The 16,002-nt window shown below is 46.5% G+C and overlaps 1 protein-coding gene across 1 annotated transcript in view; it reads right to left on the bottom strand.

The window, feature by feature from the left end:
* Nucleotides 1-16,002, bottom strand: part of AGBL4 (AGBL carboxypeptidase 4) — a 1,288,259-nt gene that overhangs the window by 77,488 nt on the left and 1,194,769 nt on the right. The window contains exons 10-11 of the mRNA XM_040626601.1: nt 5,318-5,470; nt 2,922-3,084 (exon numbers count right to left, since the gene is read on the bottom strand). Coding sequence (XP_040482535.1) covers nt 2,922-3,084; nt 5,318-5,470 — 316 coding nt within the window. The remainder of the gene's footprint in view (nt 1-2,921; nt 3,085-5,317; nt 5,471-16,002) is intronic.

The raw sequence follows: 16,002 nt of genomic DNA, 5'->3' as shown, positions 1-16,002 counted from the left end.
GAGGACACTTCCTCCCAGACCACACTGCCATTCCCATCAGACCATGTCATTTCTCTCTCTGATTGGGACACGGAGCCAGCAGCCAACAAAGATCAAAATCTGTCTGCCTCAAGTCTCCTGGTATGAGAGGAAACATGCATTTCAAACAAGAACCAAGTTAAGTCACTCTCCTGCGGTGAATGGGCCTGGCCTCCATGCTGCAAGTCCTGCTTACTCTTCTTGTCTCCAGGTGATGGAACAAGGCAGGGTGGGCCCGATGGCATTCTGGTCTGCTCAGCTCGTGTGCCGTGTGCGCCACCTCGCCGTCCACTCTGAACTCCTTCCCATCACTACCTCCCGCTCCCCGCTGACAGCCCCATCCAATCGCTTACCAAAGCCACATGCACGGAGTCCGCTGTTCTACAGGCTCCCCAGAAGCACCCAGGCTTAGGCCTGACTCATCTCCCCCTGGACTGTCAGAACGGCCTCCTATGAGTGTTCTTGCCCACAGTCTTGCCCCCTCTAATCTGTCCTTCCCAACGTAGGCAGAGGGGCTTTCCACAGTAGCCCATGGTGTGAAACCCTTCTATTACTCTCCATTGCCTTCATGTTCAAGTTCAAATTCCTCACAGCCTGCCACTTCAATGTCATCTCCTGCATCTGAAGTCCTTCAGCCATTCTGGACCACTTCCTACCTCCTGCACACCTTCCTTCCTCCCCTCTGTCTGCCATGTCCTCCCTCCACTTAACCCACCCCAACTCAATCTGGCTAATTTCTACTCAATCTTAAAAACTCAGCGTAGATGTCACTTCTACTGGGAAGCCTTCCTTGACCTCCCAAAATTGTGCTTGACCCCCTACCCCCATACGAAGACATTGTTGTCTTTAGTATGTTCACCGCTACATCCAGCGTGCCTAGAACTTACCCTGGCTTATGGCAGACACGCAGACATATTTGTCACAGGGAAGTTTCCCATGACTCTCTGGAACTCCTCCACTACAGAACGGACCATACCTATTAGAATTGCCTCTTTCCCTTTCTGTCTCCCCGAGTAGACCGAGAGCTCTGTGAAGTCAGGGTCCGTGGCTTTTTGTTGAGTATTTTGCCCTGGGTGCCTCGTAGGATTCCTGGCCCATACTGACAGTGTGTTTATTTTGATGCACGAGGACTGGATGTTGAGGAGGAAATCTGGGCCTGGGCCAAGGGAGGGGCATTCTACGAAGAACCGCATTTCCTTCCAACACAAAAGCACCTGAGGTGCTAAGAAAGCACCTGTGACATCAGAAATCACCCACAGACTACGTGCAGGTCTCCTCTGGAGGGACCTACGGCTCACTGTGAATAAGTGCGTGAGATCCCCTCTGACGTGCATGCTCAAACGCTTCTTCCAGGCCATTCCCTCAACATCGGGGGAGAGCAACGCAGGTGCCGTGTGGAATGCCACCCCTCCGTGTATCGCAGGAGTTAGCGGGTCCTGGAGAAGTCATGCCACACATCAAGTGTTGGGGGCAGGGGGAGGGAGAGTGTGGCGTGTAGAGGTGGCCAGGGTCCTCTGCCTCACAGCAGAGCCTACTCCCTTGGCCTTCCTAGGCCAAGTAGTTATTAAAGCAGATTTCAAGATGACTGTCTTAGGCTTGGTGACTGGAAGGAGGGGACTCAGTTCTTACCATGATCTCTCCAGTGTTCTACTGGATCTGGAATGTGCTCTAACACCTGGACTACGTACTGCTCACCCTTCCATCGGGGGCCATCACCCTGCCTCCCACGTACTCAGCAAGGTAACAGGACCCCCCCAGAGCCACCAGGCTACAACTGACTGGGCGGACTAGTCCAGAGTCATGCCCCAAACAGAAGGGAGGTTTTCTTGCACAGAGTATGGCAGGAACTCCAGAAACACTCACCAAGGGTTGAAAAAGGCTAAAAGGAGCACTTCCACTCTGGGGAGGGAAAATTTATATATATACAGAGTTAATGTCATTTCTTTCCTTTCTCCTTCATCAACTGTAATTCTTTCTCTAAGAAAACTCAGTGTTAGGAGAGGAGAAATGGGTCAGTCCAAAAACAAAAGGATAAAGGAACACAAAAACTGTCACAATCTGTCACAAACCTTATGCAGTGACCTTGACATTAAAATCAACACCCAGGAAACTAGAATGACTGAATAATCCCTAGAAATTCAAGCAAGCTAGAAATAACCTCCAAGTTCATTATAACAAGCGTGGGGGCTTTTGGAGAAGTTTTAGGAGGAAGTCAAGAGGAAAAGCAATTTGGTGAAGGAAATACCAAAGCAGAGAGAAAGATGTGCAGAGGATGGGAAGGAAGGCAGGGCAGACAGAGGGGAGGCACAGGGAGAGAAGGAGAGGAGAGGAGGATGGAGAAAAGAGAGAAGCCAGAAGGGAGGGGGCATAAGAAGTAGCAAGAGAAAAACACAGAAGCTAGAGCTAGAAGGAGAGGACAAGGAGAGAAAATGGGTACAAGGAAAACTGGTGAGCAGAGAGAAGAGAAAGAGGGCGAGAGTGTAAAAAGATGGGAGGTGAAAAGAGAAGATACAGTTTTACACATTCAGGTTTAGAAGATGGAGTCAAGACCACCCAGGTCTTACTCAGCAACCTGGGGGATGGTCCTCCAGCCTGTGTGCTTACGTACCTTAGACGGCAGAAGACTCATTCCCTCATGGGGGGGGGGGGGGGAGACGGAGATGGGAGCAGCGTAAGGCCGTAGCAGAGGCAGCTGGGAAGGGGGATGCCCATCAGAAGGGCAAGGGCCAAACAGGACAATCCAAAGATGCCACCCGCAGAACAGCCTCCATCCTCACCCCAGGGTGTCAGCCCTCAGCGAGCCAGAGACCAGGTTTCTAATCTACCCATTAAATCTTGCCAGACCTGGATACTCTCCTCTAGATGTGGGCTGGCCCAGGGCTGGGGGGACTCGCCAAGGATACAGGCTTCCTCTGTGTAGGGCACAGCAGCCGTGGTGCCCCCGATGACGTAGCTATAGAAGGAGACCTCAAGGGTGTAGCAATAGGAAGTGTGGTCCAGTAGCCCCCCGAGGAAGCGACGTCCGGTTCCTGCTTTCACGGCATCCCGGTTAAAGGATGTGCTAGACTGGGAAAGACAGATCAGGGAAGAGAGAATCAGGGCCGGCACTTGCTGGCTATCGGGGTTTGAGCAAATCTTACAACACATCTGGGCCTCAGCTTCCTCATCTGAAAAGTGGCATGTTCATCACACATCACAGAATTATTATGGGGACGGATGAAATAAACCAACAGAATTAAAAGAACGCATCCAACTTTGGACAAATATTTGTGGGAATCCGAGTGGGGATGTTGGAGCAAGGGCCAGAAGAGAGCAAGAAGCACTGATACTCTGATGAGAATCAAAATGAAAATTTGGGCAATGCTTTCAGCTTTATAATGTCGTTTCCCACATGGCATTTCAAAATAACCCTTTGACGGAGGTGTTGCAGCTTTGCCCCTCTTGGTGAGACAACGAGGCTCACAGAGATGGAGCAAGCAAGCGATAGAGCACAGATCTGAACCGAGGACCGAGGGACTGCAGACACCCCGATGCTCCATCGCAATGCTCCCCCTCCACGAGGGGCGGCTGGACTCCCACCCAACATCACAGGGGGTAGGGACCATGGCTGTTTCTCTGCTAGGGTGTCGGCCTCACCCATCACAGCAGACAGAGAGAGGGCAAAACAAGCAGGTTGGCGTCTCAAGGCCTCCGTTCAAAAATGTGCGAGATGTTAGGCAACTTGCGTTATTTGGTTCAGCCTCAGTTTCCCCATCTGTAAAGTGGAGGTGATAATGACATCTCTTTCATGGAATTGTGAGGGTGACTCATCTGTGATTAAACAGGCATTCTGTGCCAACCCATGGAGATCAAAATAAATAAGGAGCTGTGGTTTTAATAAGGGAATGTGTGTCTTGTGAAGCAGGATATAAGAGGAAAAGAGGGAGAAAGAAAACAGCAAAACGAGGCAGATATTTAGAGACACATTGAAAGGAAGAGAAATTGTGTGTGTGTGTGTGTGTGTGTGCGTGTGTGTGAATTCAGAGGTAAAGGAAGGGGTCAGAAAATTCGAATGTCACATCTGAAAGGACCCTTGAAGTCCATGCAGTGAAATCATTTTAGAGTCGGGTACTGAGGATCAGAGAAGAGGGGAGACAGAGACTGGATGAGGACAGATGACCTTGACCCTGGCCTTGAGCTCTTACTGTGGCTGCAGCACAGGAACACCCTCAAGCGAGGCCAGAAATAAAGCTCCTACACTGGGCCCCTTTGGTCTCTGAGGCCTGTGGCCCAGCCTTCAGGGGAGTATGGACCAGGAGACCACGGTCTGCTCTAAAATTTCAGTGGTTTCAAAAAGCCTGCAGCTGGCCAGCCCATAGATTCCTACAGAATCAGGCATGGTGTTTCTACCCCAGAGATGCAGCTGGGGAGCCACCTGCTTTGATTCTGCCGCCACAGGCTGAGTGACTTTGCTGTACATACTGAACTTCTCTGGGCCATCGTGTCTCTTGGGTACAGAGAGGAAACTGAGCCAGTTCCTTTCCTGGTCTGCCATTCAAAACTTCTGGGATCCAAAGTGCACCTTACTTCATGGAGAAATTCATCATCTGCACTAATGTCCAGGCCTGGAGCAATGGACAGGGACGTTTTCAGCTCCTCAACTTCAAAAATTGCTATGACCTTTGTGGGCCTCTCCCCCTCTGGCCACGTGGAAATAACAGGCCTTAGAAATGTAGTATCAAAACAAAGGAAAATGTGCAAAAACGCTCTTCCACNNCCCCACGTCTGGGGTCTGCTGAGGTCTTTACTGTCTGCAGCCCCCTCTGCTACCGAGAACTGCCTTTGTCCTCCCGGGAAGCTAGGATGCGGGCCGGGCAGATCCCCCACAAATCACTGACACAGAAATCGAGTCCCAGCAATGGTCACGGAGGGAGAGCACGGTGGGCACACGACCCCCTTCAGCAGGGGTGAGGCTCCTACTGAAAGGGCTGGATGAGGTGAAAGTAGACCCTGGGAGAGGGGGGAGGCCAGCATGTGGTGGGTGCTTGGTGAGTCCCTTCTCTTGCTGATGCTGGCGTCACACCAACTGAAAAAATCCCAGCTCCTCAGAAAGACCGGGTGCTGCCTCGTCCAAGACTGTGCCCCGCTGACTGGCGAGGAACGTCTCGAGGACATGGGGTAGCTTGTTCACCTCTATCTCCATCGCCCACCCAGGGCCTGGCACGGAGCGGGCGTTGAGACCAAGAAACCCGACTGAGCTGAGGGAAGAGGGAAGGGAGGGGGCTGGGTGCGGGCTGCTGAGAGAGAACTCTTGACCTACGTAGGAGAAGTCCTCAGCGTTCTGGCAGAGGAGCTTGGGGAAAACGGCCTGCCTCTGGAACCGTTCCTCGTCCTCAAAGATGTTGCCGTACATGAAGCCGTTCATCATGGTGGAGTGGGCGTGGATGTCGATATAAAACTCCAGGCTTGTTTTCTGGTGAGAGAAAGGTTGACAAATGGACGTCTGTGGTCACAGAGCTTGCCCTAACGGACCAGATGCTAGACGTGGCATGTGCGTGTGCGTACACACACACACACACGCGTTCCTTCCGAGCTGTGCTTACATGGCAGCAGATTTAGCCCCCATGTGCAGTGTAATTGAGGGGCTGAGACTCGGGAACATCAATTTCTCCTCACTCTGAACGCCATCTGCCCCTGGGGGCTAGACCACTAGTTCAGCAGCCCCCGTCAAGAGTCCTGAAGAGGTGAGGGTCTTGTTGGGGGAAGTCAGGATGCCATTTACCCAGAACAATTTATCCATTCACAACTAAAGGCACTAGCAGACTTTGTTTTTCTGATTAATGAGAAATACCTTCAGGTAACACAACTGTATTTATATTGGGCCTGCTTATGGTTTGGGCCTGACTGGGCCATTTCTAGCTGAGGGTTCTGGGGGAGATCATGGCCCTACAGTGAGTCTCAGCTTTCATATTTGACAAAGGGGTTATTTTAATTCCAACCTCAGAGAGTTATAGTGGGAACCACACACCACAATGATAATTACTGTCATTTACTGCATATTTTAATGCATGCCAAGCCTAACTCTGGGAGTGTTACATGTGACATATTAATTCTTTTATTTAACCTCATTTCATGTTGCCATACCTGTTCCCCAATGATATATAAATAGGGCATGGAAAAAATAATACATATTATACCTTGTGCTCTGTAAAGATGATGTTGACTAGTCTTTCTCTGCTCTCTACTTGCACATATTTGAGGCATTCCCTAGCCTGATATGGTATTATTTGCAAACATTCCCGTGTATGAGCTCCCTGCAGGTAGGGAGAGGTCTGTAGAGAGCCCAGCAGGCTGGACACGAAGGGTGCTCAGGAGCTGCACGCAGAATGACTGGACCAACGACTCCAGAGGAACTGCCCAGACACCAGAATGGACTGGCAAGAGTCGGGGAATTTTTTGGCACATAGATCTTCAATGTCCCTCAAATCTGACCTTCTCTTCCTATATATCAGCCCAATGTATACCTAATAATCCTTTCTGAGAGTAACAGAGGCTCCAAGTGTGAGAGAGACTTGTCCAGCCTGGCAAAACCAAGGTCTCCTGAAACCCAGGTCTCCTGACTCCCAGCACAGTTAACGTCTCACCGTCAATGGGTCAACTCTAGAAATGGCCAAGGCAAAACCTGGCCACCTTTCCATCCCCTTTCTAGCATGCGTTCCTGGGAAAGAAAGAAAGTCTGTGCTTTAGAAGGATTCTTCCTCCTTGGGACCCTTTCAAACGAAGTTAAAACCAAATGAAAACTGTGTTGCTTCTAGAATGTGGGTCTGATGACTGTCATTTCATTTGCCTCCGAGTTGGATTGAAAAATTATGTCTTGCCTAGCTCCCCATTCTCCGGGTAGCATAAGCTGTCTTTGGAGAGACACAAGAGGCACTGCTCTGTGTGATATTAAACTCATCATTTTCAGCTTTGGAGGTGGAATGCACAATGATTCAACAGGAGTCCTATAAAAGTCATCTTCGCAATTTTATTTTCTTCAATTGTCTGTCTTTTCCTCTGTGCTTTTGATGAACTGCAGAGGAGAGGAGGAGGCAGAGAGATGACTTAAGAAATGTGTAAGGAAAAGCTCCAGTTTCTATCTCTGAATGCCGGCACTGGACAGGGCCATGGAGGCCAGATGCTCTGACCTCACCCGGCTCGTGTGGGGAGGCTGTGTGCTGAAGGCTGGCCGGCCGGCCAGTTAGCGGAGGAGTAAGAACTAGAACCTGGTTCTTCTGATAACATCCTGGAGTGGCTTCCACTGCCCTACCCTGACACCTGGCACCTAACGTGATTTCACTTTAAATAACCGGCAAATTACATTAATTGATTTAAAGATACGAAAGGATTTATAGGGAGAAACCTCCCTATCCCAGGAGAATCCCCAGGCACCCGATTTCACTCCCTAGAGTTATCACGTGCTCCTGCATCCTTCCAGAGACACTTCATACACAAACAGGTAAATATCCATCCCCCGCCCAACCCCGCCGTCCCGAGGACACACAAATGGGGGCACACTGAACATACTATTCAGATCTGCTTTTTTCCCTAACATGTCTTGGAGGTAATTTTTTCTCAGTGCATAAACAGTTACTCATTCTTTTTAACAGCCATATATAAACTATTCAGCCAGTCTTCTACTGATAGACATTTAAGTGATTTCCAACCTTTTCTTGTTACCAACAATGTCTTAGTGACTGACTCTGAATATATGCTATTTCACACATACAGAATTATATGTAGGATAAATTTCAAGAAGCAGAATTTCTGGGTCCCCTGTGCATTTGCAGTTCTGACCAATACTAACAGACTGACCTCTTCAGAAGGACCAACTTATTCTCCCAGCAAAATACTACAATGTGTCTTTTGCAATTAACTTGGCAACATGGGTGGAATGAAACTTTTTGGTATTTGCCAATTTGGTGGGAGGGTGAAGAAGGATATCTAAGATTAGTTTTTTTGGTTTTTCTGTTTTTTGCTTTTTTTTTTTTTTAAAGTAGGCTCCACACCCAGTATGGAGCCCAACGTGGGGCTTGAACTCACGACCCTGAGATCAAGACCTGAGCTGAGATCACGAGCCAGATGCTTAACCAACTGAGCCACCTCAGTGCCCCTAAGATTAGTTTTAATCTGAATTTCTCTTAGTATAATTCTCTTTTATTACTTGGTTTAGGCTTTTCATATGTTTAAGAACTATTTGCATTTTGTTTTCTATGAATTGTCTGTTAATTTCATCTGCCCATTTTGAAAGCTGGAATGTTAGTCTTTACATGTAGTACAAAAATATTTTTGTTCAAGGGGCGCCTGGGTGGCTCAGTTGTTAAGCATCTGCCTTCGGCTCAGGGCATGATCCCGGCATTCTGGGATCGAGCCCTGCATCGGGCTCCTCCGCTGGGAGCCTGCTTCTTCCTCTCCCACTCCCCCTGCTTGTGTTCCGTCTCTCGCTGGCTGTCTCTCTCTGTCAAATAAATAAATAAAATCTTAAAAAAATATATTTTTGCTCAGCTTGTCGTTATTTTTTGACTTGACTTCTACTAGTACTTTTTTCCATCCAGAAATTTCTAAATGCTAATTTTTTATACAGATTTATCAATCTTTCCTTTTGTGGTTTCTGGATGGAATTCTTTCATTGTTCCTTCTATTACTTTTATTGTTTCACTTTTTACATTTAAATATTCCATTTCAATTTGAATTTACATGGACCTAGGTTGTGAGGTAAGGATTGCACTTTACTGTCCTACACTATTTAGGAAATTGTGCTTTTCCCCATGGACTTGAAACGCCATCTTTGCCATATATATTTTTTGTATGTATTTGAGTTTAGTTTTGGACTTTTTATTCTGTTCTAATCATTTATCTATTCATGTGTCAATACTATAGTTTTAATTTTGTTAAGTTTATAATGTATCTTGTTTCATTTTATACTTTTAAGTGTAGTTAACATCTGTCACCATGCAACTCTATTACCATCCCGTTGACTCTATTCCCTATGCTGTACCTTTCCTCCTCATGACTTCATCATTCCCTAACTGGAAGCCTGTACCTCCCACTCTCCTTCCTTCATTTTGCTCATCCCCTGCCCCTGGAAACCACCTATTTGTTCTCTACATTTATGGGTCTGTTTCTGTTTTTTTGTTTGCTTGTTTGTTTTGATTTTTAAGATTTTATATATAAAGGGAAATCATATGGGATTTGTCTCTGACTTATTTCCTTTAGCATAATGCTGTCTAGGTCCACCCACATTATCACAAATACCAAGATCTCATTCCTTTTTATGGCTGAGTAATATTCCATTATATATATATATACATATTTATACCAATCTTTATCCATTCATTTATCAACGGACACTTGGGCTGCTTCCATATGTTGGCTATTGTAAATAATGCTGCCATAAATGTAGGGGGTGCATGTATCTTTTCGAATTAGTGTTTTACAATGCACAGCTGTTATCACCTCATTATGCCTCTTTTCCCAAATTTTCCTGTATCATCTTGCATATTTTTCTATATGATCTTTATGATTAGCTTGTTTAATTTTCTTTCTCCCCTAGCACCTGTCAATATTCTCAATAATATAACCATATTAGACTTTTGTATTGCCATAGGAAGAATCAGCTCTTATGACTTAGAGCCCTCCAATCCAAGAATATGTTTTGACTATTTATTCAAATTTTCTCTTGGGTACAGCAGGAAATTTAAAAAATTTTTGTTTTGTTTTCATATAGACCATGAATGTTTCTTTTTGATGCCAAGGCAGTTTACATTTTTACTTGCTGCTGTAAATGTGATGCTTTCTTCCATCAACTCTTCTAACTAATGGTTCTTTAAATATAAATGCTCTTGTTCTTTTCTTTTAAGTTTATTTATTTATTTTTATAATCTCTACACCCAACATGGGGCTCAAACTCACGATCCCAAGATCAAGAGTTGCATGCCCCTCCAACTGAGTCAGCCAGGTGCCCCTAAAGGCTCTTGCTCTTGACATATTAAATTTGTACCCAGTACTTCACTAATTCTATTATTATTTATAATAATTTATCATTTGATTTTCTTGGATTTTCATTTGCTTATTCAACAAATAATCTCTGAGTGCCTATGATATGTCAGACAGTGTTCTAGGCATTGGGTATGCACCAGGGAGTGTGCTGGGTACTAGGGATAGAGCAGTGGACACAATAGAGAGTTCCTGAGCTCAAAGAGTTTATAGTCTATGAGGAGAGAAAGGGAATAAACAAATCAATTAATAAATACAAGATGTCAGGAGGCATTAGTGCCATGGAGACAAAGTAAAGAAATGGAATAGAAAATAATAGAGGGTTCTAGAAAACCAGCAGCATGAATGGAGCAGGAGAGTTAGTCTTGAGGCTATAAGTTTGAAAAGCCTTCCAGATGGAAGGAGAAGTAAATGCAACAGTGACATGCACTGGGCATGTTTCAGGAACAGCAAGGAGGTCAGGATGCCTGGAAAGAAGGAGTGAAGAAAGGGTTTGTAAACTTACCACCTGTACATAGTACTTCTATCTCCTGCCTGTCCCCCTCCCAGTTTTTATGTTTCTAATTTATTTTTCATGTCTAACCACATCGGGCAGTACTTCCAAAACAACATTAAAGGATTAGTTTCTAAGACACCTTCCCACTCTGAGAGTCTAGGGGCTGGAGATGGAGTAAAAAACAGTCTAGGATATTTACCTAAATAGGGTCTAAGTTCTTTATCTTTTTCACCACACATGCCCTGCACTTTGCTGGAAATACCGAAGACCACAAATTCTAATTCCAACAACATCCTTAGTATGGTTTGTACCCAACCTGGCTTCATGGACTTGTGTGGGCCCAGCTAGAAGGCAGGAGCAGGGGTTCTGATTCTGGTTCTAATGTTAGCCCAGTCTGTGACCATGGAGAAGTGGCAACTCCTCACTGTGCCTCGATTTTCTTATTTTAAAAGTGGTTGCTGGATTCTTGCTTGGGCCTCAGTACTTGTTGCTCTACACCTGGCTGATAAGGTGTAGTGTTTGTGTGTCTATAAGCTCCTGGAGGACCGGGAACATGTCCGATCCAAGTCCCATCATCTTTACTTGTTCAACTACAATAGCTTCTTCCCTGGTTTCCTTGCTGCTCCAGAGTAATCTTTTTAAATGCAAACAAATCATGTTACTTCCCCAGTTAAAACTGTTCTGGATTTCTCTACTGCTCCCAAGATAGACTGCAAGCCCCTTCACATATTTTGAAAGGTCCTGCACGATCCAGTCCCTGCGCCATCTAGTCTCAGCTCGTGCCCCTTCTGGTCTGACACCGGGCACTCCAGCCATGTGGAACCACCTGCGGTACGTGGACCTGCTCACGACATCTGTCTCCACATGTACACACCGTAGACAGCTCCTCTGCCTGTAATACATTTTCTCTCAATCTGGCTAACTTTGACGCAAGCTTCACATGTAAGGCAGAAACTGAGTGGATGCTCATCAGTCTTATTCCCTTTTCCTGGACCGCAGAAGACACTGCCCCCTTTCCCTTGCTATTGCGCTGGGGTCCGACGGAATGTCAGCAGTGGTGACACCGGCCACTTTCGGGCCTGATGATAACACTCATACACAATCGCCCACATTCTCTCTTGCTCTTGTGCATGGAAGCTACATGTCAAAACAACGGTATCATAAGAAGGAGTCAATGCTAGGAGGAAAATGACCAGGAAAGCCTCTTGACCCAGTGGGACTGTGATGAAGCCTTTACTGTACTAAGCTGCTGAAATCTGGGGATTGCTTGTTATAGCGGCTAATATTATTCATCTGACTAGTATAAAAAAATCTCAGTTCAAATAGACTATTTTATTCCTCAGGATGAGGTAACGGCCTCCTCTGTGTGCTCATAATTCAAGGCACAGCTCTCTGTCTCATGGCACTTACCACGTGGCACATAAATGCTTTGTTTATTCCCATCTCCCATTAAAATGTGAGTTCTTTCAGGGAAGGGACCATACATTGTTGATTTTTTAAATCCATAGGGCCAGAGCAAGGCCTGGTGTGTGGTAGGTTATCATTCAAGGTTTGGCAGAGGAAGGAACAGGAAATCAAGTGATGGAAGAATGAGGGACTGATAGGAACAAGCAGGCACATCCTCAGTTTTCCTCGGCAGCCCAAAGAGGTACCTTTCTTTGGCCGTGTCAGAGCAAGGAGTGTGTCACTAATGCGGGGCCCTTCATTACAATTTAGGACTGAGATTAGAAGGGAAAGAAAGCGTCTCTGTTCTTTCCTTCCAAACTTAAGAACCTTAATTAAAACCAAGTGATGAAGGGCTGTCCCCTTGCCAGCAGCCAACAGCTCATCCTGCTATCAGGGGCCTAAAGAGTAAATTATAATCAGTGCCAATAAAATTAAAAGTACCTTAGGGCATATTTGCAACATAATTTAGTGTGGAGTTTGCTTCCTCCTAGACACCAGGGAGGAAATGGGTTTTTCCTCTACATTCTGAGCTGCTTCCCTGCTTCACCTCAGACCTGCGAGCGGTGCGGTGAGGTCACTAGGGGCAGCCCCTTAGGGTCTATCACACGTTCTAGCCAGAGAAAGAAGGGAGATCCGACCCAGGAGGGGCAGGGGGTCTTAGCCCAGGTTTGGCGAGCAGAAAGAAGCTGAAGCTTAGGCAGGCATAAGCGCCAGTCGGGAGGGTGAGCTGCTTTGTCTCTCCTCCTTATAGAGGGAGGGCTGAAGCTCAGAAACACCCCACAGCAATGGTAGAGCTGGGACCCACATCCCTCTGGTTACGAGACCATGCTCCGCATCCTGCTGTGCTCTCAGGGGCTTGCAGTCTAGCAAGGCAATCACCCTGATCTTAGGACTGTAAGACCTATGCAGTTTCCTTCATCTCTGAGCTGAGGGACTGGGAGGCCTGGGGACTGATCCTGGCAGGCTTAGCCTCTCAAATGGCACTGGAGGGGGAGGGGAGGAGCAAGGAGCATTAGAAAACTTTCAGACAGCTCCCCTGCTGAGATGTACCCCAGGAAGCTGTTTCCCCATGGGCATCAGGCGGAAAAAGCCCTAACTCTAATCTTTTTATTATCCACTAAAATATTTCCATTTTTTTAAAGTTAAAGTAGAAAAGAAATTGGCACAATAAATATGAAGCTAAAGGAAAAAGAAAAAGCCAAAGTAGATGCTTATGGAAGTCAGGGTGCATGTCCTAAGGCAAGTGGAATAATGTTTCAGAAAACCTGAGAACTCTTTCTTTAAAAACAACTGAGCAAATGAAACAAAGTCAACGTCCTTTGTCATGCACAATCTAGACCTCCGAAGTGGCACAATTAAGTTTTCTCTGCTCAGGAACGCCCTGGATATGACTGAACAGAACTTCTGGTCACAGAGAAAGGATGTGATGAATCGATGGGGACAAGAAGAGGAACAACCATATAGGAGACCCAGATAGCTAGCTAGGGAACCGAGGGGATGGGCTATGGGCACTTTTTCTCCTGCCTTCCTCCATTCCATGCTCCAGTCCTACCTGCAACTTCCAGAAACCTGCAGCTTCCCCAGCACACATGTTCTTCTCTGCGCTTCTTGCCTGCCATTCCTGCAGGTGGAAATGCCTATCCCCCAGCCCTCCCCGATAGCTTGCTTATCCTTTACTGCTAGGCCTCATGGCCCCTTGTCCAAGAGGCCTTCCTTGACTCTCTCAGGAACAGCAGCTCTCTTTTTTGGACCACCATAGATTTTTAAGATATCCTTCTGTTAAAGTATTTATCACCCAGTTTACTCCTTCCTTCCTTCATTCATTCAACAAATACTTGCTATGAACTTACTGTTTCTAGGACCCGGGGGTGAACCAAACAGATGCGGTTCCTGCCTCCGAGGAGCTGACCATAGACGGGGATGACAGACTACGAATGGTCACTAAGCTGGGTGACCCCAGATTGTAATATGCGCGAGGAAAGCACTAAGGGGAGCCACACGATGGCGAATCACCGAGGGGATGCGGACAAGGTCTGCTTTAGATGGTGTGATCAGGAAAGGCCTCTGACATGTGAGCTGAGCCTGGAAGGATGATAAGAATGAGCCATTCAATGAAGCTGGCCAGAGAATTCTGGGCAAACAAAGTCCCAGAAGCAAGGATGAGGGTGGCATTTTCAAATACCAGAGGGAAGGCTCGTGGCAGGATTGTGATAAGCACAGGAGGTGAGCTGGCGAGGGTCCGAGGGTGCAGCTCACACAGGGCCTTTCAGCCTGGGGTCAGAGTTTGGAGCTTATCCTAGGTACAGTGAAAAGTCATTTAAATAGGGAATGTAGTAAAAGGATTTCCTTGCCTGTCATGGAGAGAATGGGTTTTAGGGGCATGAGAGGAAGCTGTCGAACAGTTCCCTGCAGAGATCACAGGAGCTTGAATCAGAGCTAGGTGGCCATGATGAAAAGAGAAAGGCAAATTTGAGAAATATTTTGGCCACAGCTTTGTAGGACCTGTGCATGGATTGTATGCAGAAAGAATCAAAGACAGATCGGGAGTTTGTGACTTGAGCAACCGAGAGACGGTGGTGCCACAAAGACAGACAGAGGAGACGCAGGTGGAGACCGGTTGGGATGGTGGTGAGGAAATGGGATCCGGAAGGGATCTCTGCAGTGGCATTGACTACTGGACACCAGACCGGGCGTGTCAGGTAAGCAGATACACATACGACCCTGGAGCCTGGGGAGTGGGCTGCCCCGGAGGCGTGAAGGTAGGCATCATTAGCACAGAGGTGTCTCTGGAGCCCTCCAAAGCTGACAGTTAGGTAGAGGGGACGTGAAGGAGATGGCAGGGAGCAGGAGGAAACATGGACAGTGTGGTTTCATGAAAACTAAAGCAAAAAAGATTTTTAAGAAGGAGGGAGTAGTCTGTGAACCCAGTAAGGTCTAGAACCACGTCTGGTTCACCTCTGTATCCCCAGGGTATATCATAGGGTCCAGCACACAGTAGGTTCTCAGGGGACATTTGCTGAGTGACTAAATGAATCATAAATGAATGAAGAAGGTATCCTGGACTCAGAGAAAGGGGCAGAGTAAGAGGTGTGGTGTAAGGAGTTTCAGGGCCTAGGTTCTAATCCAAGGTGCTATGGAGGGAAGACAGTAATAACAATTTAGTGCTTACCACCTGCCACTCCTTACTCCTCCCACAATCCCCTGGGATAGAAACAACATTTACAAATGAGGAAACTGACGAATAGACAGGCTTAAGTAACTTGCAAAGGGACCCCCCAGGTTACAAAATGGTAACTGACAAAACCCACCCTGTCCGGCTGTGCAGGCCATGCTCTGAACCATGACTTCATCAAAAGCAACTGACATCCTGAGGGAAATAAATCAATCAGAGAAAGATAATTATCATATGGTTTCACTCATATGTGGAATATAAGAAACAGCACAGAGGATCATAGGGGAAGGGAGGGAAAATGGAATGGGAAGTCATCAGAGAGGGAGAAAAACCATAGGAAACTCTCAACTCTAGGAAACAAACTGAGGATTGCTGGAGGGGAGGGGGTCACTGTGATGAGCATCAAGGAGGGCACGTGATCTGATGAGTACTGGTTGTTATACACAACTGATGAATTATTGAACACTACATCTGGAACTAATGATGTACTGTATGTACCTCGTTTAAATAGAATTTAAATAAAAATTTAATTAAATTTAAAAAATTTAAGAAGCCTTTAAAAAAGCAACTGACATCTACTGAGTGCTTCCTGTGTGTGGTCTTGTAATAATTCTCGTAACAATCCTATGAGTTAAGTACTATTATAATCAAAGGAAGAAAATGAGGCAGAGAGGTTGCAAGAGGCAAGGTTGAGATTCAAACCCAAGTCTTTCTGACCTAGGGCTAAGCTCTTCATCTCTAAGCTATTCAGAACCTCCCAGCCTCTGCATCTGTGGCCTCTTTGGTCTCAGCAGAGTAAACTTCAGGACAAAGGAAATTTGTGAGAGTCATGCACAGGTGTAGGGAAAAAGCACCA

Source organism: Ursus maritimus, unplaced genomic scaffold, assembly GCF_017311325.1.
Source record: "Ursus maritimus isolate PB19 unplaced genomic scaffold, ASM1731132v1 scaffold_12, whole genome shotgun sequence".
Taxonomy (NCBI): domain Eukaryota; kingdom Metazoa; phylum Chordata; class Mammalia; order Carnivora; family Ursidae; genus Ursus; species Ursus maritimus.
Note: the sequence above shows the minus strand (reverse complement) of the source record. Positions and strands in the feature narration are given on the sequence as shown.